This window comes from Panthera onca, chromosome E2 (genome assembly GCF_046562875.1).
Source record: "Panthera onca isolate mPanOnc1 chromosome E2, mPanOnc1 haplotype 2, whole genome shotgun sequence".
Classification (NCBI taxonomy): domain Eukaryota; kingdom Metazoa; phylum Chordata; class Mammalia; order Carnivora; family Felidae; genus Panthera; species Panthera onca.
In genome coordinates, this window is record NC_138353.1 from 767,330 (window position 1) to 794,897 (window position 27,568).

Below are 27,568 nucleotides of genomic sequence, written 5' to 3' on the forward strand. Positions count from 1 at the left end.
GCTGTAACTCTGAGATCTATGGTACCCGGAAAAGCGTGGGGATACAGGACGCAGGCAGCAGCCAATGACGGAGCAGGACGAGGCATTTGTGGGCATGCGTGGCGCGTGGGGGTGGGATTTCCGGCCTCTTCAGGGTGGACGATTTTGGCCTCAGGTTTGTTTACCCTCAGAGGTTGGAGAGCCCACCTTTGGATCTTGGTGACAAAGTGACACCGAGCGAAGGAAGGCGCTGTCCTTTCGCAAAGACTGGGACCCTCGAGTGCGCGACGCCGTCCGGGCAGCTCCGCGCTCGCTGGTCCTACAGAGTCCCATGGCGGCGGCCGCGCCTAGGAACCCAGCTGAGGTAAACGCGCGGCCTCCGGACCCTCCCCGCCCCACCCCCCCCGCCCCAGACCCTCCAGGCCCGAGCGCGGGGCGCCTGCTCTCGTCCCTGCGGCCCAGGTCCCGGTGTCCGGGCCGGGGAGGCGCTCGCGGGCGGGGTCCCCGCGTCTGAGCGCCGGCGTGACGGGGTGCGGGAGCGGGCTGCAGGGGAGGGGCCGGCTGGTGCAGGGCTGCAGGGGGCCTGCGCCACCAGCGGGGCACGGCAGGTCTCGGTTCTTTCAGCGAACGCAAGGTGCAGCGGCGCCCGTGAGGCCTGTCACCTGGCTGCCTGACCAGTCCATCCGTGCTGGCGGTGTGCCAGGCGGTGTAACCCAGGTGTAAATAGATAGGCCCAGTCTGGCTGCGGAGAGGACAGATTGCAGGGGTGGGAGGCAGAGGGGGTGGGGGGCAGAGGGGGCAGGGAGCGCAGGAGGGGGTGCCTGCGCGAGTGTATGTCATCGTTGACGGGCCAGAAGGGTCACCGTGGATGTCAGAAGCGGTTGAATTTTGGCCCCGGGTTTGAGAAGGGCCAAGGCAAATTTGGGGTGTTGCAGGTGACAGGAGAAAGGGAGGGGTCCCGGAATGCCTGGGGGCTTTGGTCCTTTGAAGTATAATCTGCCAGTTATTTGACGGGCAAAACTGAGTTTCTTTGAGAACGAAAGAGCACCGCAGTCTGGAACAAGCAAGCTGAGGCTCAACAGTAGGCCAGTCCGGAGGACACGAGAGAGGTAGGCTTTTTGAAAGGGGAAGGGGCTAAGGTGGGAAGGCTGTTAACATCTACAAGTCCCTGAGAGTAAACTGGGAATTGAAAGTATAGTGGCTTCGCGTTGGCTGAGCTGTGGGTGGGTGGTCCCGAAAGCCTGTCTTTTCCCCTCTGGGCTAGTAGAGGAGGTAGTTTCCCAGTCCAAGTTCGAGTGTGTCGTCCTGTCGGGTCTGCACTGATCATGGCGGTAGTGCGTGAGAGCTCCCCCAGCTGCGTCCTCCCGACTCCCTTTGAGTGAGGTTTCCCGTTATTAATTTTCAGCGGTCCTAGCAGCGGAAGGGCTGGACGCTCCCATCAGCTGGACGGAAGGTGGCAGTAGGTTGATTGTCCTTGGAGATCTCCCAAGTTGCTTGGACGTCGTTAAGTCTTAGATGTTCAGAGAGGCGTGAGTGACGTCATCCAGTGGGCGGCGGGACAGGAAAACCCGGGAAACCGGGGCAGGTTTCAGGATGGAAACTTTGAAAAGTGAGGGCAGTTGTGTGGCCCCGGCGGAGGTTTGGATCACATTGAGGAGGGGGTGCAGACTAGGGGGGCAGTGCTATTAGTAGGTCAGAGGGCCTTAGTGAGGTGTGCTGAAGAGTGGTTCCCTGGCTCAGCGCCTGGTTGGGGCTGCTGGGCAGCGCGGGCACAGGCGAAGGAGAGAGAAAGATGTGGCAGATGGATGGGTGGGTAAGGCTCCCGTGGCATGATGGGACAAGAGATGGCTGAGGACACCTAGGAGTAATTGCGGCAAGGTGACAGGGAGTCTGGGGCTGCCCTTTATTCAGTGGTGTAGGGCTTCACCAGAGCTTTGTGGTGCGCTCTTCTGGTGTCCGGGCCGTTTCACAGTCTTGCTGATGGATAAGGTGTGGGGCCAGTGTGGTCACTTGTGAGTCTCTGTGCCTGGCAGGGAGACCTTTAGGGCTGGGCTTTTCACAAAGGTTCAGTGCAGAGTGGAGGGTTGTGACTGTTGGAGGGACAGCACGGGCAGCACAGAAGTATTAGAGGGACTGGGAGTGTCTGAAACGGCTACGTGGCTGTGGGTGTGTGTCCCTGAAGCCAGGATCCCCGGCAGGCGAGGGGGACTTCTCAGCCGCATTTGAGGCTTTCCCTCTGGTGGGATCCACGAGAGTGCTGGGGTCGTAGTGGACCCTGTTTGAATTTGTCACACATCGTTTGGGTGTCATGTGACAGGCACCAGTGTGAGTCAAGGGGGCATCCTTTGGTGTGGGGCAGGAAGCTGTGGGGGCGCAACTGTGGGGTCTGAAGGTGTGAGGGAGATGCAGACTACAGGGTCATGTTCACTTGGAGAGGGAGTGTGAGTGTGAGCTTAGGGTCTCAGGGCCCTGGGATTGGAGACTGACTGGTCGAGGCGGGTCCATAATTGTCTGTGTTTGAGGGCACATTCGGGGAGACTCCACGGGAATTTCCAGGCAGAAAGGATGGCGCTTGGGGGGCCAAACCCAGATTGGCCCCCGCAGATTGCATCTATGCACCCCCTGCCTGTTATTGCTGAGGACCGAACACAGTGATTGGTGGGATGGTGAGGAGACGGTGGCGTTAATGACACCAGGACCTGGTCTTTATCCTGAGGTAGGAGCTGGGGTGGCTGGGGAGAATGGGGTGTATGTGTCAGGGTTTAGATTGTGGGTTCTCCGAGAGAGAATGTTCATGGTGCCATCTGTCCGTTTCATGACAGGGTGGTGTGACCTTTGAGGACATTGCCATCTACTTCTCCTGGAAGGAATGGAGACTTCTTGATGAGGCTCAGAGACGGCTGTACTATGACGTGATGCTGGAGAACTTTACACTTATATCCTCCCTGGGTAAGGCCCTCACCCTCCCCAGTGACCTGGACTGGGCTCTGTATTCCCGCTTTAGCCCCCAACTGCCCATTCCCTAGGGGATGCTTTGTACCTCTTGGGTGTGGACTGTGGGCCCTGCTTGCTCCCCCAGCTTCCGTGGTGGTTGCATTTGTTGCTAAGGCTGGGATGTTGGTGTGCCCTTTTCTCTCCCCTGCCGTTCCATTGCTCTCTTTGCGGAACCTTCATAGAGTAAGATTCAAGGTCAGTAGTCATGCCTTGAGGATAATGGATTGCACCCTGCTTGCTCTGTCCCTGGCTGGGTCTGTTTGTTTAGATCACTGCCATTTCTGTGGCCCGGGTTTTGATCTCTTCCTCTTGAAGCCAGTACTTGTGCCTGCCTTTGCCAGAAATTGCACACATTGGCTTGGTCATACTTAAGTGGACTCTGGCCACTTCTCAAGACTATCCAGTGTGGTGCTTTTATAGTGTTTACATCTTTATTCCTACCTCCCCCTACTCCCTTCACCTTTGTTAAGGTATAACTGACAAATAAAATTATGTTACTGAAAGTGTATTATTACATTACAGTTTGATACACTTACACTTTATGAAGTTTTTACCAAGATGAAGGTAATCAACATAACAATTACTTGACATAATTACCTTTTCTATGGTTAGTGATGAGAAAGCTTAATATCTACTCTCTCAGCAAATTTTAAGTGTACAGTACAGTATTCACACGTGTAGTCAACTTGCTGTCTCTTAGATCCTCACATTCATCTTATAAATGAAATTGTGTATCCCTTCCCAGCATTTCCATTTTTCCCAGTCCTTAGCCGCTGGCATTCTAGTTTCTATCTTTATTAGTTTGAATAAGAAATACCATGCAGCACTTTTCTTTTGCTTTGTGGCTTATTTCACTTAGGGTAATGTCTTCCATTTCATCCATGTGGTGGCAAATGTCCATTTTCCTTTCTTTTTTATCACCAATTATTACTACATATGTGTGTACTAAATGTTTCTCACTTTATCTTCTCACACACACCTATTCATGTTTCCGTATATGGATTTTTCTGAATGATACTGTAGTGGATGTATATGCACAGACACTGTGTGGATACTGATTTTGTTTCCTTGGGATACACACATAGAAATGGCAATGGTGGGCTATATGGTAGTTGTGTTTAAAGTTTTGGGGAGGCCTCCGTAATATTTTCCATAATGACTTCCCTGATTTACAGTCCCAGTAACGGTGTTCAAGGGTTCTGTATTCTGCACATCCTCACCAACGTGTTACTTCTTGTCTTTTTGGTCATAGCCATTTTAACAGTTAGGAGGTGATATTTGTGATTTTTTATTTGCATTTACTGATGATCAGTGCCTTGATTACCTGTTGCTTATGTGTATCTATCTTCACTTTCTTCTCTGTCTACGGTTCTGCTACAACTTTTCAATTAGATATAGTCCTGTGTGTGTTTTTTTCCTTTTGGAGTACATACTTTTGACGTTTTAGGGTTTGAGGTCTTATGTTGAAGTTTTGAATCAATTTCAAGTTCATTTCCATGAGCGCTGTGAGATGTGGGTCAAGTTTCCTTGTTTTTTCTTTTGGATATTCAGATTTCAAAACAGCATTGAAGAGATTGTTCATTCCCTAGTGTATATTCTTGGGGAAATTTTCAAATACTAGTTGCTTGTATATATTTATTTCTGGTCTCTTTATTCCATTTATGTCAGTGTCCTATTGTTTTGATTATATAGCTTTGTAATGTTGTTTGAAATCAGAAATGTGCTGCCTTCAGTTTTGATTTTTGTTTCCAAGATTTCTTTGCTTCCTGTTTTAGGACACCCGGTGGCAGGGGTGCCAGTGTCCTCTGTGGAGCAGGCAGTAGGAGTCCCTGCTGAGCAGGGACCTCAGTAGCACCCACCTGGTGGCTGACAGAGATTCCCCAGCCCCTGTTTTCTACCCATCCCCCCATGTCTCTGCTAATATTGTCTCCAGCCATCCCTCTGTGTGCTTGTGCTCTCTTTTATGCTTCACTGTGTATTAGTCAGTCTTGATTGGACTCTGGAGCCCTCTGAGGCTACTCTGATTCATGAATAGCTGTTGAGTTGATTTTTCTTGGTGAAGGCTGGGATCCCGTATTCTACCATCCTGCCAACATCAGTCACATAGGATGCTTTTCTGAGTCAGTTGTGTGCTGAGTAGCTCTGGGACAGTCGTGGCCATCCAGCGTGACCAATTTTCTTCAGTATTTCTAGCCTCCCTGTGCCCTGTAGTTGCTCACCTGGAGCTTACAGGGAAGAGTCCATACGTGGACTGTACATTACAATGGACCTGATCCAGACATGACCAGGTGGGCTCACAGGGGCCTTTTTCTGGTGAATGGCAGCTGGGGAAGGTGTGATATCAGGACTTTGTTCAGATCACACTAGGTACCTTTGTTCAACTAGAGTTTGGTGCCATGCCAATGGCCACACCTCGTTCATGCCTTTCCTTCGTCACTGTTGACAGTTTGTGTACTTGTGGGTTCTACTCCTTTGGTAGTCCTGTGACTTCCAGCGCAGGGGTAATTGCTGTTTCTCAGGCCTCCACATCTTAACCATTTCTCTCACTGCTCTTCCTGGGTAGTCCAACATTCACCTTCGCCCATTTGCCAGAAATGTTCGTGTATCCTTCATGTGACCTTGAACAGCCACAGACTTCTTTTGATTGGATTTTTCAGCAGCCTCCTACTCAGCCAGATGTCAGTAGCAGAAAAGAACCTTGCCAATGCTGTGGGCAGAGAAACAAGTTGTAGACCCTGGCTCTCTTCCTTCCATCAGACCCTGGTTTTCTGTCCTTCCAATGAGCTGTCCACAGTGCATTGACCTTAGGGGCCCAGTAACGCAGAGCAGGCACTCCTTCACCTGAATTCCAACTCCCGTGTCTGGAATAGCATCTACTCAACTCGTGCCTACACGAGACAGGTGCATATGCGTGACGGGCTTACCCCTCCCTGTAGTCACCACGTATTTCATGAGAGTTTCTTTGCGTTCAGGTTGCTGCTGTGGAGCAGAAGATGCGGAGGCGCCCCTTGAACAGAGCGTTTCTGTAGGTGTGTCACAGGCCAGCACGCCCAAGGCAGCTCTGTCTTCCCGGAAGACCCACCCCTGTGAGATGTGTGGTCTGGTCTTGAGAGACGTTTTCCGCTTGGCTGAACACCAGGGAAAACCAAGCAGCCAGAAACTGTTGAGGTGTGGGGCATGCGCACAGCGATTTTACTTCAGCGTAAACTTTCAGCAGCAGCCGGAGCAGCACACGGGAGAGAAACCATTCGGAAGTAGTGTGGACACGGCCTCTTTTATGAAGGGATATGGATTCCATGATTCAGGAAAGCCCTTTATCTGTACAGAGGTTCAGAAGGACTTCCTGCCTGGCTTGGTGCGTCTGCAGCAGGACGCCATTCATACTGGAGAGAAGCCAAACACAATCAGCCAGTGCAGGGCAACTTTGCAGAGCAGTAAAAGTCATTACAGTCGGGGAGAATGCAAGGAAGCTTTTGGTCCCAAATATACACATGTTCGGGATCAGGATGTCCAACCTGGAAGTCCATGTTTTGTGTGCAGTGAATGTGGGAAAACATTCAGGCAAAAATCTTTATACACTATCCACCAGACATTCCATACTGCACAAGGACATCATGAGTTTGGCGAAGGTGAAAACTCCCTTAGACGAAGGTCAGCTCACAGTCTGTACGGAAAGACTCACACTGGGTCTAGGCAATACACGTGCAACAAATGTGGGAAATCCTTAAGCCACAAATCAGTACTTATTCATCCCCAGAGATGGCATAGTGGAGAAAGTAATCATGTTTGCAGTGGATGTGCAAAATCTTTTAGCCATCGCCAGATGTTAATTACACGTTCTGTTCAAACCTTAGAAAGGCCTTATAATTGTGGTGACTGTGCAAAACGTTTTACCTCTATCTCTGCTCTCAGTTATCATCAGAGATCTCACACAGGGGAAAGACCTTATGAGTGCAGTGAATGTGGGAAGTCTTTTATCTCCAGTACTGGCTTCCGTTCTCACCAGAGTGTTCACACTGGAGAAAAGCCTTATGAGTGCAGTGAATGCGGGAAATCATTTTTCTCTAGGTCTGACCTCCATTATCATCACAGAGTTCACACTGGGGAGAGGCCTTATGAGTGCAGTGAATGTGGCAAGTCCTTTCACCGAAGAAATAACCTCAATGTACACATAAAGGTTCACTCAAGTGAGAGGCCATACGAATGTAATGAATGTGGAAAATCTTTGAAGTGTAAGTCTTCATTCATTCAACACCAAAGAATTCACACAGGAGAAAGGCCTTATGAGTGCAGTGAATGTGGGAAATCTTTTACCACTAGTTTTGTCCTTCGTTCTCACCAGAGAGTTCACACCGGAGAAAGGCCTTATGAGTGTAGTGAATGTGGGAAATCCTTTACTGCTAGCTCTGTCCTCCATAATCACCAGAGGGTTCACACAGGAGAAAGGCCTTATGAATGCAGTGAATGTGGGAAAACTTTTACCACTAGTTCTGTCCTCCGTTACCACCAGAGAGTTCATACTGGAGAAAAGCCTTATGAATGCAGGGAATGTGGCAAGTCCTTTCCCCGAAGAACTAACCTGAATGTACACATAAAGGTTCACTCAGGTGAAAGGCCTTATGAGTGTAATGAATGTGGGAAATCTTTTAAGTGTAAGTCCAAACTCATTGAACACCAGAGAATTCACACAGGAGAAAAGCCTTATTTGTGTAGTAAATGTGGGAAATCTTTTAGTCGTAGCCACGCCCTCCAGTATCATCGACAAAGTCACCTTGGAATAAGGCCTTATGAGTGTAATGAGTGTGGGAAATCTTTTGCTTGTAGTTCTTCCCTCCGATCTCACCAAAGAGTTCACACTGGAGCAAGACCTTATGAGTGCAATGAATGTGGGAAATCTTTTACAGCTAGTTCTGTCCTTCGTGCTCACCAGAGAGTTCATACTGGAGAAAGACCGTATGAGTGCAGTGAATGTGGAAAGTCCTTTCTCCGAAGAAATAGCCTCAATGTACACATAAAGGTTCACTCGGGTGAAAGGCCTTATAAGTGTAATGAATGTGGGAAATCTTTTAAGTGGAAGGCAACATTCATTCAACACCAGAGAATTCACACAGGAGAAAGGCCTTATGAGTGCACTGTATGTGGGAAATCTTTTATCAGTCATCCTGCTCTTAGTTATCACCAAAGAGTTCACACTGGAGAAAGGCCTTAGGAGTGCTGTGAATGTGGGCAGTCTTTCAGTCAAAGCTCCAGTCTCACTCAACAACAGAAGGTATAGTAGATGAAGCCCTTCTGAGTGATCAATTATGAATTGTTTATGTTCACTAGAAGTTGTATTTCTCTTCCTATCCTCTATTCAGGATTAGCAGATGATGTCTTTGGGAGGTAATTTGAATCAGAATGGGTCATGAGTGTGGATGGAGCCCTCATGAATGGGTTTATTGTCTTCATACCAGTTCTAAGAGAGCTTGCTTCCTCTGTGTACCATGTGAGGACCCTTTTGAGAAGGTCATCTATAAATCAGGAAGTTGCTCCTCACCAGACATGGAACCGGACCCTATAGGGAATGTTAGGTTGGCTATCCAGCCTCCAGAAAGAAGTTTCTGTTGTTTGCAAGTCACCTTGTTTATGGTACTTTGTTAGAGCAACCTGAGCTAAGACATGTGAAGAATGTGGGCAATCTTTTGGCAAAGGATACAGTTTCATAAAAATCAGAAAGTACCCTGGGTAAGGCCTCATGAGTGAGGGGAATGACACAATTCCTTTTGCCAGTACTCTGTCTTCATTGCACACTTAGAGTTCACACTGCCAAAGGGCACTAAGGTAGCAGAGCAGGTGATATTTCCTTGAGTAGTGTAATCACAGTGGAGGAGTGCCTTTGTGAAGCAGCCACTTAGCTGAAACAAACCTTGTTCACTTGAATGCCCCCAGTGGAGTGACTTACCCTAAGTTCCAGCTATTTGGGAAAACTTGAGGAGCTGTGTTGTGCTTCTGATGTGTCCGGAGTCATTGCTAGATTGAAGTCACTGCCAGTTTCTATAACAAGTGACTCCACTTTCATACCTGATGGGTCCCCTAATGTGTATCAATCACCGCCTACATGCTTTTAAGCATGTTACCCCTGCGCATTGTCATTGGTGATGGACGTTATAGGTAATTGGAACTTCACATTCCCTTCTAAGTTAGGACATGGATGTGATGCAGTGTTTATCCACAGTACCTGATCTGAGATTTGGATAGTGTCTTGCAGATAAAGAGTAAATGTCTTAGGATATTGTTGGTCTTGTGATGCTTGTGATAAATCTATGCAGCATCCAAGTCCCAACACAGGTATTTGCTGCCACATGTTGCTCTGGTTTATGGATTAATAAATGCCTTTTTTGTTTAATTACTTTAGTCTTAGGTGTTGTATTCTAATGGGTTATTTGAAAGCAGAATTAGGCTCTTGCAACAGTAAGGAGTGAACAGATTTCATTGCATCCCAAGCTTAGTGTGTCCTGGAGAGGATAATTGCAAATAAATAATTTGTATGTGTGCACTCTCCAGCTTGGGTGTGAATTTGCATTATGACCCACTACCTTTCTTATGGGCTGAATTGTGAATCCAAAATAGCTATGTTGAAGTTGTGGCCCCCAGTATGTAAGAATGGGACTATAGTGAAACACAGGATGTTTAAAGATATAATGAAGTTGAAATGAGGTTATTAGGATGGACTTTCAGTATGACTGGTGTCCTTATAAGAAGAGGAGCTGAGGATAGAGGACCAGAAGAATGACTTTGAAGACAGGGAAATCCCCATCTCCAAGCCATCCCCGTCTCTCTCCAAGGACAGAGGCCTGAGAAGAAACTAACCCCGCTGATTTATGTCCAGTTTCTAGATTCCAGATTTGTGGGCAAGTAAATTTCCAATGTCAAATCACCCATGTGGTACATTATTATGGCAGTTCTAGCTAATACAGTCCCCTGTGTTCTATATCTGGATTCTGTGGTCTGGATGCCAGGATTTTTCCTGTGCTCAGAGGTCACCCTGAAGAGGGAGCATCTCCAGTGGTTATGAAACCATGTCCAGTGGTTGTGGAGACAACATGAATATTTTGCTTGTCCACAGCTGATACCACATACTGCCAGGCACTGTTGAGTGGAATATCTACCCCAAAAGCTTCAAAGGAGCCATGTGGCCTGATGCACACTATTCGTGTGTTACACCACAGGGGCAAGGGAACTGTAATTGGTAATCTAGAAGATAGGGTAATGAGGGAGTAGAGGAGACATCAGCCACTTAGTGGAGTGTATCTCTTACAAACATGTATCCACAGATGTTCTAGTGACTGACTGGGCAGGATCGGTGTGCACAGAAATTCTTCACTATCAGACACATGTGTCCTGTGCAACAGAGCTCATTGTATCTGAAGTCTCATATCCTCTCTGGTGTTTACATCTCAAGGCCATTGTGTGCAAGAGGAAAAGGATAGAGGACAAGGGTGGTTTCAAGTCCAGGGTGGTAGCTTTTTTGACACACTTAGCCAGCCTTGTTGTTGGTACCAGCTGTGCCTGTGGCAGATGCTTGTTCTGAAACATTCACCTCCCAAGTAGTCTCCCAGGTATTCCCCAGCCTCCTTGGCTATAAAACCCTGTCTTCCTGAATTGGTGGTGCAGGGACCGACTCCTCTTATGGGTGCCAAAGTCACGCTTCTGTCCCTGAGTCCGTAAATAAACCATTTCTCCTCAAGCTGGACTTCTCAACCTTTTCCCTTGCTTAAGGTTTGGAGGTCACTTTGCGTATACGTCCCTTCCAGGCAATGCTACTATTTTCTTCTCTGGAAGTATACCACTATTTACCCATTCATCTGTTTGGACCATTTGGGTTACTTAGAGTGTTGGCGTTTGTAAACAAAATGCTCTCTAAAAATTTTCATTACCGTTCTCTATGTGGATAGAGGTTTCCTTTCTCTTGTGGTGTGACTCAAAGCGCAATGCCCGTCACAGGTAGGTTAGTGCTAATATTTTTAAGAAACTGCCAAAATGTGATCTAAACTTCAGTTCTGCATTCCCACCAGCATGTATGAGAGTTCCAGTGCCTCCAGTCCCTGCCACTACTTGATAGTGCCAGTCTGTAATGTCAGCCCATTTCATAAGTGTGTAGTGCTGTTGCCATTGCATTTCCTAGGGGTGTTGATTTTGAGTATTTTTTCATGTGTTTATTTACCACCTGTCTATCTCCTTTGGTACAATTTCTGTTCATATCGTTTGCCCGTTATCTTTCCGATGAGTTATGGCTATTTCCATTTTCATTTACAAATAAGAAACGCATACAACAATGGTATGTATTCGAATTTTCCTCATTCTTAAATGGTGTGACATTTTGCTGTATGGAGTCATAGTAACAGTGTTAGGCTATTTCTTCACTATTTTCACTCAGCTGCTTTTGTGTCCTGCACACGTGACGGCCCCAAACACCATACATGTGTAAGTTTAGTGTGCATTCTTACCATTATGTCTTCACTTTCTTACATCCAGGCATTCAGAAATACAAAACTGCAGCCCTGCTTTGTAGTGCTTGCCAATTTCCAAAGTGTAAATTCTCCCATCATGAGAGCGGGATGTGCTGGGAGAAGGCGCTGAAAAATTCCACTTGGGTGTTTGGTGGAAGACTAAACTTTGGCGTGTGCAGGAGACTTTACGTCCCAGGTGGACAGGAGCTGGGGTGGGGGTGGGGGTGCTGTGAGCCAGCTGCAGGTCTGCACAAGCCTCAGGAGAAGATGTTAATCCTGATTGGCCAGAGGGGAGGGACCTCCCTAAACACCCTGATGGGTGAGTGAAAATATGGCTGGCCTCACCTTAGTGGTGACCAGGTTGTGGGGCAAACCCGCTGGGTTCAGATTGCTTCCTCGGAACCCACCCAGTACCTTGGAAGGATTTCTCACCCTCTAGTGATCACCTCCATGTGATGTAACTCTTTCTTTCTGTAATAGTTGAGTGCATTCCCCAAAGATGAATGCCTTTGGTGCATCTCACCCTGAATCTAGGTTGCCTTACCAGCCCTCCTACTCAGGGCAAGACTGCCGGCGGGGGCACTGCGGCCATTTCTGGCTTCCCCCTCTCCAGGGAGGGCTGGGAGCCAGTGGGGCAGGTAGAGGTGACTCCCAGGAGAGGTCAGCGGCCTTAGTGTAGGAACCTGCTGAGACCTTTTTTCCTTGGACCCACGCATGATGGTGGTGTCATCTCAGAGCATCAGCCAGGAAGGGGCCTGCAGAGAGAAAAAGGTGCTGGGTTGCAGGTCAGGAGTGGCACAGGGACAGAGGAGACAAGGGACAGGGGAGGAAAATGGCACCCCCCGGAGGTGACTTTGGAAGGACCTGCTGGGTTGAGTCCCCGTTTGTCCTGTGGAGTTCAAGGTCCCACTGTGGATCCTTAATGCAATGCATTGCCCTGAACCCTGGCCATTCTTGACCCGGGAGGTGCCTGAGGGACACAGCCCAGTCCACAGGTGAGTTCTTGATTCCTTTCCACGTGCACAATTGTGACCACTCTGGCAGCTCCTCAGGGTGACGGGGTGTGACATCTGGGCTAAACTCATTGGATTAGGTTGTCCAAGATTATGTTAAGGGAAAACACATCAGGCGCAGGTTGGTCAACAAATTATGAGTTTGTTGTACTGTGGGGTACAGGGATGTAAGAGCATCAAGCCTGGGGGTCCCAAGTGGACTAGGTTTGGCTGCTCAGCATTGACAAAATCCCAAGGCAGAGAAACGAGTGTGGGTGAAACTGGAAAGGAATCTCTTTCAGGAAGGCTAACATAGGTAACACAGTGGACTAAACTCTCAAAGACTGATTCCAAAGTGGTGAAAACACTTTTAGGTTTATATAAGAAAAATGTCAGCAAAGGTGGGTGGGTACATGCAGGGAGGCAGTGAGTCAAGTAGATCATTGTCATGGAGTCACTCATGAGTGGGGTCTTGCTGTTCAGGGTACTCTTTATTGCTTGAAGGGGTCGTTTTTGTTCTCATCTGGGAATGCTTGCCATCAAGGTCTTCCTTAGCCAAGGGACAAGCTCAAAGAACCCAATGAGAAAGTTTGGGGTCAAAACGGGGGCAGCTGAGTTCCTCTTTCAGTAGTAAAAAAACAGGATGTATGGGAAATCTACCTTGGGCCCTCCAGCCAACCTAGTAATTGTGAAAATTTAACAAACACCTTTAGCCCACATGATTGATTAAGCTTTTTCTGTGTATCCAAAGATCCGGCATTGTCTCATGGAAAGAACTTAGCACTTCTGCATGTCACAAAACAAACCTGACCCCTAGCATTAAGTCATCAGACCCCCTTCACAACCATCCAGCACTGTGAAAACATCTATAGCTGCGACTATTGAGTCTGCATGCAGTCAAGAAACTTATGGACCACTGTACTCCCTTTACCGGTTAACGTCTCTAAACTCCATTAAAAACCCCTGGGCTACACACAGACCTTGGATTTGGCCTTTGTACAACAGCCCCACCTTCCTCAGGTAATCACCCTCTTGAATAAAGCTCATATTCCTTTCCATGGAACACTTGTCTCTTGCATATTGGCTTTTGGAGCAATGGGCAGCTGAACTTTGTCTTTGGTAATGTACGAACAGGAATTAACAGACACATAGACACATTATGGGGTTTTGGAGTGATGGGGGTCCAGAGGTGATGGCCAAGAAATAATTCTTGAGATGACTTTGATGCAAAAATTGATTTTATTATAGCATGGGGACAGGACCCAGGGGCAGAAAGAGCCGTACTGGGATTGTGAAGAGAGTTAACTGGTTATATACAGGGACCTGGGGGAGATAAAGTCCTGAGGATGTTTCTGATAGGATCTTCATCTGCTAAAGAAAACTCAGATTGCTGGACGCCCAGCCATTGTCAAGCTAAGGTGGTTTTTCCCTTCAGCACATTAACATTAAGAGGATAGGGAGTTCCTGGAGAAATGTTATGATCTGTGTTTGACTCAAGTATTTGACAATGGACTGTTGGTTAAAGGAAATTTAATTTTATCTGCCATTTCCTTCTTGCCATTGTTCCCCACATCACTATGGAGGGAAGGGTGAATTTGGAGCTAGAGATTTCTGGAGATTAGGCTATTGAGAAGGTTGCCTTTTTCTTGTAATTTACTAAGATATTTGTAAACTGATGGAGACTCATATCTTGCATGACTGCGATATCTATCACTTAACCATTTGTTTTTCCCTTTCCTTTGTTCTTGGACAGCCAGGAGTGCTTGAGGAATGTCACACATAACCCACTGGGGGGAGGGGGAGGTTTGCTGTTAGCCTGTACTTTGCCCTCAGCTTGCCCCACCCTCCCTCATCATATCCCCTGAACAGTTTTGATCCTGAAGTCATTAAGGTTGTTAAAAGTGGAAGGTCTCATCTTCTGTAGCTTCTTCCTGCTGAGTAGGGGTGTAGAGATGTCCCTACCTATGGGTCAATATTGATCAGGTGGGAAATGTATGGGGGAGTTGCAAATAGTGGAGGCAACTGGATCCAACGTGGACAACGGTATGAACCTCCTTGAGGAGAAAAGATCATCTGTTGTTTTGAAGTTATTGCAGGGGTGGACTCTGGGCACCAGGCAGAGATTGGAGAAAACCTAATTAGAATGACAAGAGATTAGCCCAAATAAAAGTCCTTTGGTAGTTGACAAAAATCCTCTAGTCCAGGAGGTTAACCAATCACTAAAGGAAAGAGAGGGATTGTTTAAAGCACCAGTTTGAGTATTCATGTCAGTTAGAAATCCAGAAATATTTTTGTGGTAATCTGGAATGCACATACAGCATTGTTTGTGTGAGAGCACGAGTTCCACTTTAAGTCGCAGCTAAAACATTTAATCCCATTTTATTTTGTAGAACTGTTTTATGCATTTGGGCTATTTTAGCATTGAATAATATAATGTTATTTTAAGAGTCATTTAAGAACTTAACTGTGTGGGGCGCCTGGGTGGCTCAGTCGGTTAGGTGTCCGACTTCAGCTCAGGTCATGATCTTATACTCTGTGAGTTCAAGCCCCACGTCGGGCTCTGTGCTGACAGCTCGGAGCCTGCTTCAGATTCTGTGACTTCTTCTCTCTCTACCCCTCTGCCTCTCACTCTGTCTCTCTTTCAAAAATAAATAAACATCAAAAAAATTTTTATTTTATTTATTTTTTTTTTAATTTTTTTTTAACGTTTATTTATTTTTGAGACAGGGAGAGACACAGCATGAACGGGGGAGGGGCAGAGAGAGAAGGAGACACAGGATCGGAAGCAAGCTCCAGGCTCTGAGCCATCAGCCCAGAGCCCGACGCGGGGCTCGAACTCGCGGACCGCAAGATCATGACCTGAGCTGAAGTCGGACGCTTAACCGACTGAGCCACCCAGGCGCCCCTCAAAAAAAAAATTTAAATACCTTAACTGTGTAACAGGTGGTGTTTAGCCAACAGGTGCTTTCCTGTTTAGTAAGCAATCAGGTAATTTTAAAAAAGACATTTTTATAACAAAAATAAAGGTTAATGGATAGAGAAAATTACAAACCCAGTGTCTACCAGTGCTGCCAGTGAGATTTTTAGATGTCAGGCTTGACGCATTCTCAGATGGAGTGGAAACAGGCAGCAGGAATCAGATTGGTCTTTCTGGTTTGTAACTCAAATGTCTGTGGTGATACTTTTGAATGGCCCATTGTAAGAAGGAATTGTTAGTATAAATTGGGGAAAGGATAGTGAAAAAGAAAGGTACAACCACCATAAGAGAAGTTTGAGGCTCACATGAATGAGAAGGCACATTAGTTTGCTCATTGATTAAAGGGGGTACAGGTTTTATTTGAGATATAGGAGCCTATGAAGAGTGTCCCTCTAATTTACTGCAGTGGGAGTACTCAATATGACCCATAGGGGCCCTTCCATTCTGGAGTTAGATCTGCTGCTGTATTAGACTTTCAATCTTTTTAATAAACCAGGTCTTTGGGTTTAAATGGTATGGGTTTCTATTAGCTGTCAGATCAGGTTTAGGGAGGATATGGTTTGCATATTCACTTAGAGATTTATGAATTAACCGGGCCTCAAGTGAATAATTTAATGAAGTACTATAGTCCTTATCTATTGATAGGCTTACAGTGATAAAAGTCTTTGCATACAATTGTTGGGGGAATCCATCCCACTTTCCAGTTGTTTAAATAATCATATGCCCATGGGGTCTTATTATTACCCCCACAGAACAAGAAGCAAAAAATTGTCCACACCTATGCCATTGTGACAATTTTTCTGAAGTTTACCTCAGGTTGTCTAGTTTAGGCAAATAACATTTAAAGACAATGAAAACTAAAGTTTAACATCCATAAAGTTGCATTATTGAAACATAGTTTTTCTAAGAACCCTCATTTCCAGGCATAGCCAAATCAAGATTAATTCATTTGTAGACCAAGTCAAGTTTTAACAAACTTGGCCTAATTATTTACATAAGCTCAGCAAGAATAGCAATTTATCATGTAGATCTTTTAAAGTTTGCTTTGCTGGAAACTTTTGTAAGGAATCTCCAGATTGAACTTTTAGTAGGCTCTCAAGACCAGAAGCCAAGACAAGTACTTGCCATCAGACAGTCCTGCAATACCTGTAGAATTATGCAAATTCCTCCTCACAGGGTCCCCAAGATATCCTGAGGTTCCTGCACCTGCCAGGAAGTGACATTCTTTACTCACCTGGTAAGGCTGCTGGGAACTCTGTAAACAAGGTATCAGGCTAACATTTCCAAGGGGATTTATGCCTCCATATTTCTTAAAGTGAACCTGTTATGCCCAGAATTCGTGATCCCCAAAGACAACCAGGGAGCCGAGTCCAATGCAAAAGCAAAGAGCCTTTATTCGAGCTAGCTCGAGTTCAATCCCCTACCTGCACTGACGCAGTGGTGAGATGCCAGAGAGAGAGTGCGAGTTTCAAAAGCATAAAGGTTTTATAGGGATCTAGGGGTGGTTGGTGGGGTAATGGTCGTGGCCTTAGCCGATTGGCTGGGGAAGGGTCAGAGTCCTGTTGCGCAGGTCACCAGACGTGGTTTGAACGGGAAGCTTGAATGGGTGAAAGGGAAGTTACTCAAGGGGAGGAGGCGTGGTCTCAGGTTTGAGCAGGAATTTCTTTCTGTGGTTTTCCGGGAAAGAGGGCCATGTCGGGGACATAGTCACTCAAGATGGAGGACACAGAACAAGATGGAGGACACAGAACAAAATGGAGGATACAGAACAAGATGGAGGACACAGAACAAGATGGAGGACACAGAACAAAATGGAGTCAGCGGGCCTAGGTCTGCTCTTTCAAACCTTAGTTCCTTAGAGCTGTGTGGTCATATCTGAGTCTATGCATGTCTCTCAAATATGACATTCCAGTCAAAGCCTTGGTAAAATAACCAGTATTTCCAATGGCATCCTGTTACAAGGTGAACATATTCTTATTGAACTTATGCAAGTAAGTATGATTGCCATGGAGAAAGAACACTCACTGAGTTTGTGAATTTCAGAGGGTTTAGGTAGAGAGAAAAGTTCAATACTATAGTTTGTTGACAAGTGAATACTTTATCACATTCCTGTATATCATAGATATCTTAAGAGAAAGTTTCCTTAATCTGGGTGAGCAAATATCAGAGATCCAACAATATTTCCAACAAGAATCACAAAACTATAATCTTCCTCTCAGTTCATTTAGTCCCATGTTCCTAATTCTTGTTCAGTTTGAATGCAGCTTTTTCATTCTGGAAATTCTTACCCATTTTAGTTTTAGGATTTTTAAAGATGTCAAATACCTGTGTTTGTCCTAAAAGTCCTTTTTATGAATCTTCTTGAAGATGAAATATGTTTTGAGAATGAGAACAATTATAAATGACACAATCTCAGAAATGGACATTGCTAAAGATCTTATGAGAGTTCCTTATATGCAATTGATGGGGAAATTCAGTGATTTCTGTGACACATAACATTTTATGATCAGAATATCAGGTGATTACCTTATTACCGAAACATATTAAAATTTTAGGAATTGCATATGTATTTGAGCATTTATAGCATTTACTTATGCAATACAACCTAAGGTTTACCATTATTTGGGAGAGCTTTTCCAAGTAACTTAACATACCAAATAAGTCTGAATGATCAAAAGGACTTCATTTACAATTTAAATCCTGGGAAGTTTGTTAAAACCTTACAAAGTTATAAAACATATCCTAAATAGGATTACAGATCATTACGAATCTTATTTGTTTAACCAAGGTGGCAATAAGAGATTCCAAAGGCAAATATGTAGGATTATATAGTTGTTAGCAAAACTTTGCTTGTTTAACATTGAGAAGTTTTAACTTTAAGTAATCAAAGACCTGATAAAGACAAAACATACAGCTTTGGTTTTCCTGGCGGACAAAAGAGAAAAAGCTATTGTTTACATTATTCTTAACAGCAGATCAACAGTCCAAGAAAACTTTGTCTTTTGAACCGAGAAAAGGCAGAATTTTAATCTAATACCAGTGTACTTTTAAAATCTATCCATTGCAACCTTAGTCCATTCTGACCCCATAAAATTCCTTTCCAAAGATTTCCCTTCACAGACCTACAACTTTCCTTCGCCTTCAGATTTTGTCCCAAGCCGTTTCTCTGCAAACAACCAATCTCATTTAGGACAAAATTACTTTCTTTTACCTTCAACAAAACTGTATTTCCATTTTACATACAGAGTTGCTTTTCTTATATCTGTTAGTCTTAACTACATTCTGCAGAATTTTAACTCAGAAACCTTAGTCTCCAGTGAAAACAGTAACCAACTGTAACCTGTTACACCAGAATTCTTTAGATGACAAATTTATAAACCAGTTAAGCACAAAGCATGTTTACCAACAGATCCAATAGCCTTAGTTTTTCTGCAGTAAGTCGAAGCACAAACCTAAGTTTAGTAATCAATGCTTTAGTATTTTATCTCATTAGATATCCAATGATTTCAATCACATTTAATGTGTGTGAGAGAAACTTTAAAGTTTCAGATTACCAAAGGCTTTGAAAGCTATCTTAACAATTACCCATGAAAACTTTGGGGCAGACAAAATTAACCAATATTTTAAGTCATATTTTGCTAACAAATTCCAACAGAGATAATATGAGTTTACTTGACCTTCAGCAAGCCTAGATAGATAAGTTCCATATTCAATGCTGATAACTATAAATACAGGTCTATCTTAATTAAACCAAAGAATTTAAATTAGTTTACCAAATATGTTTCACTTGGGTCAGTTAAGACAAATTTTTCCCCATTGTCCATTTTTTAATGTGGAACACTGGTGGGAAAATCTGAAGTGGGCATTCCATGGGTGGGGGATGCTCTTCTCTGACTTTGAGGGTGGGAGGAGGAGTTGATGGTGCCTGAGGCACTGAGGATGGTATAGGAACCAGTTCTGCAGGCCTCACCCAAGATGGTGCAGAAAGAGGAAGAGGGGGAGGGGAAGGAAGAAGCGAGTTGCCAGCAGAAGGTAGACAAAGGGAATTCCCAGTCCTGAACCTTGTCACCTTGGACAGAGCAACAGATGCCATTTCTGTCTGTCTCTCTCTCTCCCTCTCTCTCCTCTGCCCTCCACCAACTATTGGAATTAGGCAGTCCATATCAGGCCAGAGAAGACAGAGAATTTCCCTGAAACAAATGGAGTTTCAGCAGCTGCTTGGGAATATTCCTTAAAGTCCCTGTCCCAAGGTAGACTAACCACAGTTAGTTTCAGTTATAGCCATTAACCTGGGAAATGATTGAGGGAGAGGCCTTCACATCTATTTCGAGGAGGAACAGAGAAAGTCAGTGACCCTTTCATTAGGGATGGCCTGTGTTTCCTCCAGCAACTGAGTTCTAGCAGGAGGAGGCCTGTTTAGACATCCAATTTGTCAAGGGGGAGTTTAGTAGCCAAACACATTTGGTAAAACACATTCTGCAAGAGGCCTTTTGGTCTGGGTCCTGATTTAGAGCCATGAAGACCTGGACCTAGGGTACCTCTGTCGATTTTCCCTATTGCCTGCAGAAGAGATCTGTTAGATTCTACTAAGGCCTTGCAGTGTTACAGGACATCAGTCCTTTCCTAAATCTTGCAATCCAAATTGTTTTCAATGAATTAAAAAGGCATCCCAAGGGAGAGTCCTTGGGGATGGAAGAGAAGCTCCCAGGCTCCTAGAGAGAGAAAAGTAGAGAAGGTCCATTACCACGAAGATCCCCCCTGACGCCCAGGTGGTGTTTCATGCACCGGATATGTCAGAGGTTCCTGGTGTCAAAACGAACTGAGACATCCCTCAAATGAAGTCACTATGATGACCAACCAGCCAAACAAGACCCCTGAAAAAGGGATGGTAGCATCCCCCCCGCTTCCCCATTGCACCCTGGCTACAAATGGGTGCCGGTATATGGACCAGGTTTGCCTTGCTGAGAAGGCCAAGAAACCACTGTTTGTTTGTTTTTTAATTTTTTAATGGTTATATATTTTTTTTAATTTTTTAACGTTTATTTATTTTTGAGACAGAGAGAGATAGAGCATGAAAGGGGAGGGTCAGAGAGAAGGAGACACAGAATCTGAAACAGGCTCCAGGCTCTGAGCTGTCAGCACAGAGCCTGACGCGGGGCTCGAACTCACAGACCGCGAGATCGTGACCTGAGCCAAAGTCGGCAGCCTAACCGACTGAGCCACCCAGGCGCCCCATTTTTTTTTTTTTTTAATTTTTTAACGTTTATTTATTTTTGAGACAGAGAGAGATAATGGTTATATTTTTGAGACAGAGAGAGACCGAGCATGAGCAGGGGAGGGGCAGAGAGAGAGAGAGAGGGAGACACAGAATCAGAAGCAGGCTCCAGGCTCTGACCTGTCAGCACAGATCCAACGCGGGGCTCAAACTATCAACCGCGAGATCATGACCTGAGCCGAAGTTGGACGCTCAACCAACTGAGCCACCCAGGCACCTCCAAGAAACCACTGTTTTTAACCCATGGAAAATATTAGGAAAATGTTACATGGAGGAATTACTCAATTTTGTAATTTAAGTAGTAGTTAGTAGAGGCCATTGACCAAAAACAGTAAAGACAGAAATCCATCATGATCTAAGCGACATTCCAACACATATAGTTTTTACAGCCAACTTCCTAGGAAATGGTCCATGGTTGGGTTTTAATTCAATTGGGTACTGGCTTTGGCCGGGTCCCGGTGCAGGTCCCCCTGCCAGAAGTGACTAGACCAGGGATGTGGAGGGGATCATGTTAGACCAATGAGGAGGAAACCTTATACTGGAGTCTTAAGATTGGCAGCCATCTTGGTGACTTGGGTGGCTGTCCTGTGCCCAAGACATACAACTTTTTATAAAGACAGGAATAAAGAGAGGGCGTCAAGTTTCTGGGTCTTATTACTATTCTGGCCAAGGTACTAACTTCTAGCCAAAAGTCAGGCTTTCTCCTCCATGTAGAGTAGCCACGGGCTAGAGGAGTGCAGCCTGAACAATTGACCAGAAAATGTTCCAATAAGACCATACTCCTTGAAAGGCCCTCGAAATGAGAGTAAAGGAAGAAAAGAGAAAGTACTCACCAAGTTTGCACCGAAGCTCAGAGTCCAGTTGAAAAGACTCATAGCCCCACACATTGAACGCCATATGATGAGGTTTTGGGGTGATGGTGGGGTTCGTGGGGTCCAGAGCTGACGGCCAAGAAAGAATTCTTGAAGACGTCTTTGGTGCAAAAATGTGATTTTATAAAGCATGGGGACAGGACCCATGGGCAGGAAGAGCTGCACTGGGGTTGTGTAAATGACTGGTTATGTACTTTGCAGTTTTTTGGGGGGGGAGGTAAAATCAAAAGGGAAGTTTCCAAAGAGACTTTCATATGCTAAAGACTCACAGATTACTGGAGGCCTAGTTATTGTCAAGCTAAGATTGTTTTTCCCTCTAGCAAAGCATTAAGACAATAAGCAGTTCCTGGAGAAACATTTTATTCTGCAAGCCTCAAGTATTTGTCAATAGGCTGTAGGTTATAAGGAAATTTGCTTTTATACACCATTTCCTTTTTGCCTTTGTTCCCCACAATACTAAGATATTTGTAAACTGATGGAGACTCGATCAGTTTAACCATTTGCCTTCTTTCCTTTCCTTTGTCCCTGGGTAGGCAGGAGTGCCTGAGGAATGTCATACATATCCTACCTGGTGTGGGGGGCAAGGGGGGCTGCTAGGATAAGAAATTGAAACCTAAGAACACCCAATCGAAACACCCAAGCACAAACAGCTAACTAGGCTTTCCCAAATAAGGCAATTCCTTAAGCTATAGCGAATCATGTAACTTCTTTGCTTTGCTTTCTCCCCTTTTTTTTTAACGTTTATTTATTTTTGAGACAGAGAGAGACAGAGCTTGAACGGGGGAGGGTCAGAGAGAGAGACACAGAATCCTAAACAGGCTCCAGTCTATGCAGTCAGCACAGAGCCCGACGCGGGGCTCGAACTCATGGACAGCGAGATCATGACCTGAGCCAAAGTCGGCCGCCCAACCAACTGAGCCACCCAGGCGCCCCTTTGCTTTCCACTTTTGTCTAAAAAAGCCTTTCCCCTGAGTTTGGTTTGATGCTGCCCAAATGTATTTGGTGTTTGCTCAAATATGGTCTTCAAAATTTTGATGGTCATTGTTATGCCCAGAATTCGTGATCCCCAAATACCGCCAGGGAGCCGAGTCCGATGTAAAAGCAAAAGAGGCTTTATTCGAGCTAGCTCGAGCTCAATCCCCTACCTGCACCGACGCAGCGGTGAGATACCAGGGAGAGAGCGAGTTTCAAAAGGACAAAGGTTTTATTGGGGCCTAGGGGCAGTTGGTGAGGTAATGGCTATGGCCTCAGCCGATTGGCTGGGGAAGGGTCCGAGTCCTGTTAGGCAGGTGAGGGGGGGTTACTCAAGGGGAGGAGGTGTGGTCAAGGTGAAGGACACAGAACAAGATGGAGTCGGCCGGCATAGGCCCGCCCTTTCAGTCATCAATCTGGTGAGGGAGCCAAAGGCAAGTAGAGGGCGAACCACAAGCCATCAACCTGCCAACCAGCCAACCTCATTGGGATATATGTGACATTCCTCAGGCATTCCTGACTGTCATAAGCTAAGAGAAGGAGAGAACAAATGGCTAACTGACAGAGATGATAGTTATGCAGGATGCAAGTCTTCATCAGTTTACAAATGTCTTAGTCAATTACAAGAAAAAGGCAATCTTATCAATAGTCCAGCCTCCAGAAACCCATATACTCAGTTTCCTGGAGCCCCAACATCACCCTCCCTTTCATAGTGATGTGGGGAACAAAAACAAGGAAGGAAGGAAATGGCAAATAAAATTAAATTTCTTTATAACCTGCACCCATTGACAAAGACTTGAGACAGGCAGAGTAAAACATTCCTACAGGAACTCCCTACTGTCTTAATGTTAATGCCTTAGTGAGGAAAAAACAACCTTAGCTTGACAATAGCTAGGCCTCTCATAACTTATGCGTCTTCTTTAGAATATGAAAGTCCTTCTGGAAACCTCCCTTTTGCCTTTACCTCCCCCAGCTCCATAGTACATAACTAGTCACTCCTCACAACCCCAGTGCAGCTCTTTCTGCCCAAAGGCCCTGTCCCTATGCTTTCATAAAATCACCTTTTTGCAACAAAGAGGTCTCAAGAATTCTTTCTTGGCCATTCATTCTGGACCCTCACCACCACTCCAAAACCACCTCAATTTTATCTTTTAAAAGAACTAAAAAAAAAAAATAAAACCCACATGACTCATCCTTGCTCAGTAGTGCTCTTATTAAAAAGAGCTTCCTTGCATAGGGTGCCCAGGTGGCTCAGTCCAGTGGGCATCTAGCTGTTGATTTCGGCTCAGGTCATGATCTCACGGTTCGTGGGTTTGAGACCCAAGTCTGTCAGTGCAGAGCCTGCTTGGGATTCTCTCTCCCTCTCTCTCTCTGCCCCTCCTCAACTCTTTCTCTCTCTCAAAATAAATAAACTTAAAAAAAGGGCTTCCTCACTACACAATGTAATATTACATCCAATCCCCTTTTCTCACAAAATCACCTCTCCTTTTTTTCATTGCGCCTGCCACATTCTAACGTACAATATAACAGTATTTCTGCTTTCATGTTTCCTGTGTTTTCCTTGAACATAATAAAAGCCACATGAATATGGGACTGCTTGTCTTCTCTCTCCATTTCTCTCGTGAATCTACCAAAAGTTCCTGAAAAGGCAGTATGTGCACAATGCAAATTTGTTAAGACAGTGAATAAACATGACAATTTTTAAAGTTGATTTATTTTGAGAGACACAGAGCAAGCAGGGCAGAGATAGAGGGAGAAAGAGAATCCCAAGCAGCCTTTGCACTGTCAGTGCAGAATCCAACGTGGGGCTCAATCTCATGAACCCTCAGATCATGACCTGAGCTGAAATCAGAAGTCTGAAGCTTAACTGACTGACCCACCCAGGTGACCCTAAACATGACATTTCAAGTTCTTTCCCATGTAAACTATTCCAGGTACCCTAAATGTCCTCCTTAAGTCTCTCTTCAAAGTAGTGTGAAAATTAGTAAAGGAAATCTCCTTTAAAAATGGAGTCAGGGGGTGCCTGGGTGGCTCAGTCGGTTAAGCGGCCGACTTCGGCTCAGGTCATGATCTCACGGTCCGTGAGTTCGAGCCCCGCATCGGGCTCTGTGCTGACCGCTCAGAGCCTGGAGCCTGTTTCTGATTCTGTGTCTCCCTCTCTCTCTTCCCCTCCCCTGTTCATGCTCTGTCTCTCTCTGACTCAAAAATAAATAAGCGTTAAAAAAAAATTAAAAAAAAAAATGGAGTCAGGAGGCTGAAATGAGGGAGCTCTTAGGCTGGTAGGACATAATCTGCAGGAGGAAGGAATATAATTTATTTTATTTTATTTTTTAAATTTACATCCAAATTAGTTAACATATAGTTCAACAATGATTTCAGGAGTAGATTCCTTAGTGCCCCTTACCCATTTAGCCCACTCCCCCTCCAGTAACCCTCTGTTTGTTCTCCATATTTATGAGTGTCTTATGTTTTGTCCCCCTCCCTGTTTTTATATTATTTTTGATTCCCTTCCCTTATGTTCATCTGTTTTGTCTCTTAAAGTCCTCATATGAGTGAAGTCATATACTATTTGTCTTTCTCTGACTAATTTCACTTAGCATAAAACCCTCCAGTTCTTCCCACGTAGTTGCAAATGGCAAGATTCCATTCCTTTCTGATTGCTGAGTAATACTCCATTGTATTTATATACCACATTTTCTTTATCCATTCATCCATCAATGGACATTTGGGCTCTTTCCATACTTTGGCTATTGTTGATAGTGCTGCTATAAACATTGAGGTGCATGTGTTCCTTCGAAACAGCATACCCGTGTCCCTTGGATAAATACCTAATAGTGCAATTCCTGATTTGTAGGGTAGTTCTATTTTTAGTTTTTTGAGGAACCTCCATACTGTTTTCCAGAGTGGCTGCACCAGCTTGCATTCCCAAGGAATATAATTTTTATATTGACAAAGGAGGATGCATTCTGGGTAGGAATTTAGTCTCCTGCCTTTAATAAAAAGAAGGATGGTCTTTCCTTGCCCCACCAAGGACACACTAATGAAGGCATGCAGCCACTGAATATCTGCCACAGCCTCACACTGTTGTTCCTCAGTGAACTTTCATTGAAATCAGCACTCCCCAATCTCCTCCTAAAACCTCATAAAAACTGACTTTACCTGTGTCTCTTGACACTTGCCTGTGGACACTTGCCAGTCAAAATTCCTCTGTTATTCCTAAATAAACTCAGTTTGCTAGTAAAATAACTGGCTGTTTATTTTTAAGCTGGAAAGTATTGCTCAATGTTTGCAGAAATGAAAATTTCACATTTTGCAGATAAAAGTCTCACAAAGACCAAGCACATTGGTCTGGCACAGCCACATGCTCTGTTTCATTGTATCCTTTCTCAGACTACTCAGAGCCTTCTTCTAATATTTATGTGAGTTCCAAGGCTCACTTGTTAGAGTGTTCAACTTCAGCTCAGGTCATGGTTTTGCGATCCCTGAGTTCCACCACCACATTGCACTCACTGCTGTCAGGACAGAGCCTGCTTTAGATCCCCTGACCACGGCCTCCCACCTCCCCCCCACCCACCCCCACCCCCACCCCCACCCCCACCCCCACCCCCGCTCCCTGGTTCTCTATCCCTCACCTGGCTGTATTCTCAAAAATAAATAAACATTTAAAAAAGAAAAGAAAAGTTCTGTGAATTCTACTGTTTTTTGGTCTTTACTGATGTGTAGGAATATGGGATGTGGGTTTGCCCTTAGGTATTTCTGTTACTGTCTTTAAACCACTAGATAAACGTTATGAACTGCTTTTTGAAATGGGCATTTCACATCTGATTTTCTACGATAATTTCAGTTCCTACTGCCAGTACCTGCAGAAATGAGAATCATTTCCCAGCGAGGAGATGAGATCATTGGGTTCAGATTCTCCCTTTGCACACATGCTCCAAATGGAACTGGCAACACGTATTCGGTACCAAATATAGCATCAGTTAAGTTGCTCTCTGAGATTGATGTCAAACTCCTATAAGGAATTGGGTATATCTGAGAATATGGAGTAAGAAATATATGGATAAAGGTGTTCCTCAATAGATGGGACACAATCACTATACAGGCAAGTGAAGGTTTGTGTGGAACCAGAGGCTGACCTCCTCATTGTCCACCTAACTCAGGGTGGCTTGCCATTCATCTTCCTTCTTCCCTGTCACAGACATGTATGGAGTGTGACAAAGTAAACCACAGGCCCCAGATGGAGTCCCTTCTGCTAGGTCATGTCACCCAACCTGGGCATAATACCTAAACTCATTGTACTTTCAACCACCCCCAGAAATTTAGTTTCCACTGGCCATTGAGGAATTTTGTGGTCAGCACTAAAAAGGTAATCAGCTACATGGATGGGTCCTCTCCATCACCCAAAGGAAGATGAGGTATTTCTCTAATAAGACCCATTTGTCCCCCAATTAAGATGACCTCAACTGACATAATCCTTTTTTTCTGTTTATGATGTTTTTGTCCTACCTTTAAAAAGCTTTTCCTAAAAACAAAAAACAAAACAACACAAACCAACACCAAAAAAACTTTCCCTTTCTGTAGCCCTTTGGAGCTTCCCACTACTTGCTAGATGTGATGCTGCCCAATTCACGAATCAACGAATAAAGGCAAAAGACCGTTAAAATGTACTGGGCTGAATTTTTGTTGTTTAAAGAAACTTTTCTATTGTTCCTAACCAATTACAAAACTGACTCTAACGCTTCAGGGTGCAAGTGTTTGAAGAGCAACATCTTTCCAGCTGTGTACACTCCTTTGATTTCTGAAGCGCTGGACACATTTGAACGATGTGTCCTTTACCTCAGGAAGAGGTCGTGGGAGCATATAAAATAATAATTTTCTCCTTTGGAAGCTGATTGAGCTTCATGGAGTGTGAAGTTAGGGCTCTTCTCTGTCTTTAACAATGTGCAAAGCAGTTCTCCGTGGGTAGGAGCAGCACTTTCCACTAACCCTCGGGGTGCGGCGTGTCCAAAGCTCCAGGG

The 27,568-nt window shown here is 45.0% G+C and overlaps 2 protein-coding genes across 2 annotated transcripts in view; both read left to right on the forward strand.

Annotated features, from left to right (window-relative positions):
* Positions 1–27,568, forward strand: part of LOC132691070 (uncharacterized) — a 233,498-nt gene that overhangs the window by 104,742 nt on the left and 101,188 nt on the right. The gene's annotated exons all lie outside the window — the stretch shown is intronic.
* LOC132675276 (uncharacterized) lies at positions 119–13,431 on the forward strand. The gene is made up of 3 exons (XM_078438580.2): positions 119–343; positions 2,802–2,928; positions 5,946–13,431. The coding sequence occupies exons 1-3, from the start codon at positions 311–313 to the stop codon at positions 8,180–8,182; spliced, it is 2,397 nt and encodes a 798-aa protein (XP_078294706.2). The 5' UTR covers positions 119–310; the 3' UTR covers positions 8,183–13,431.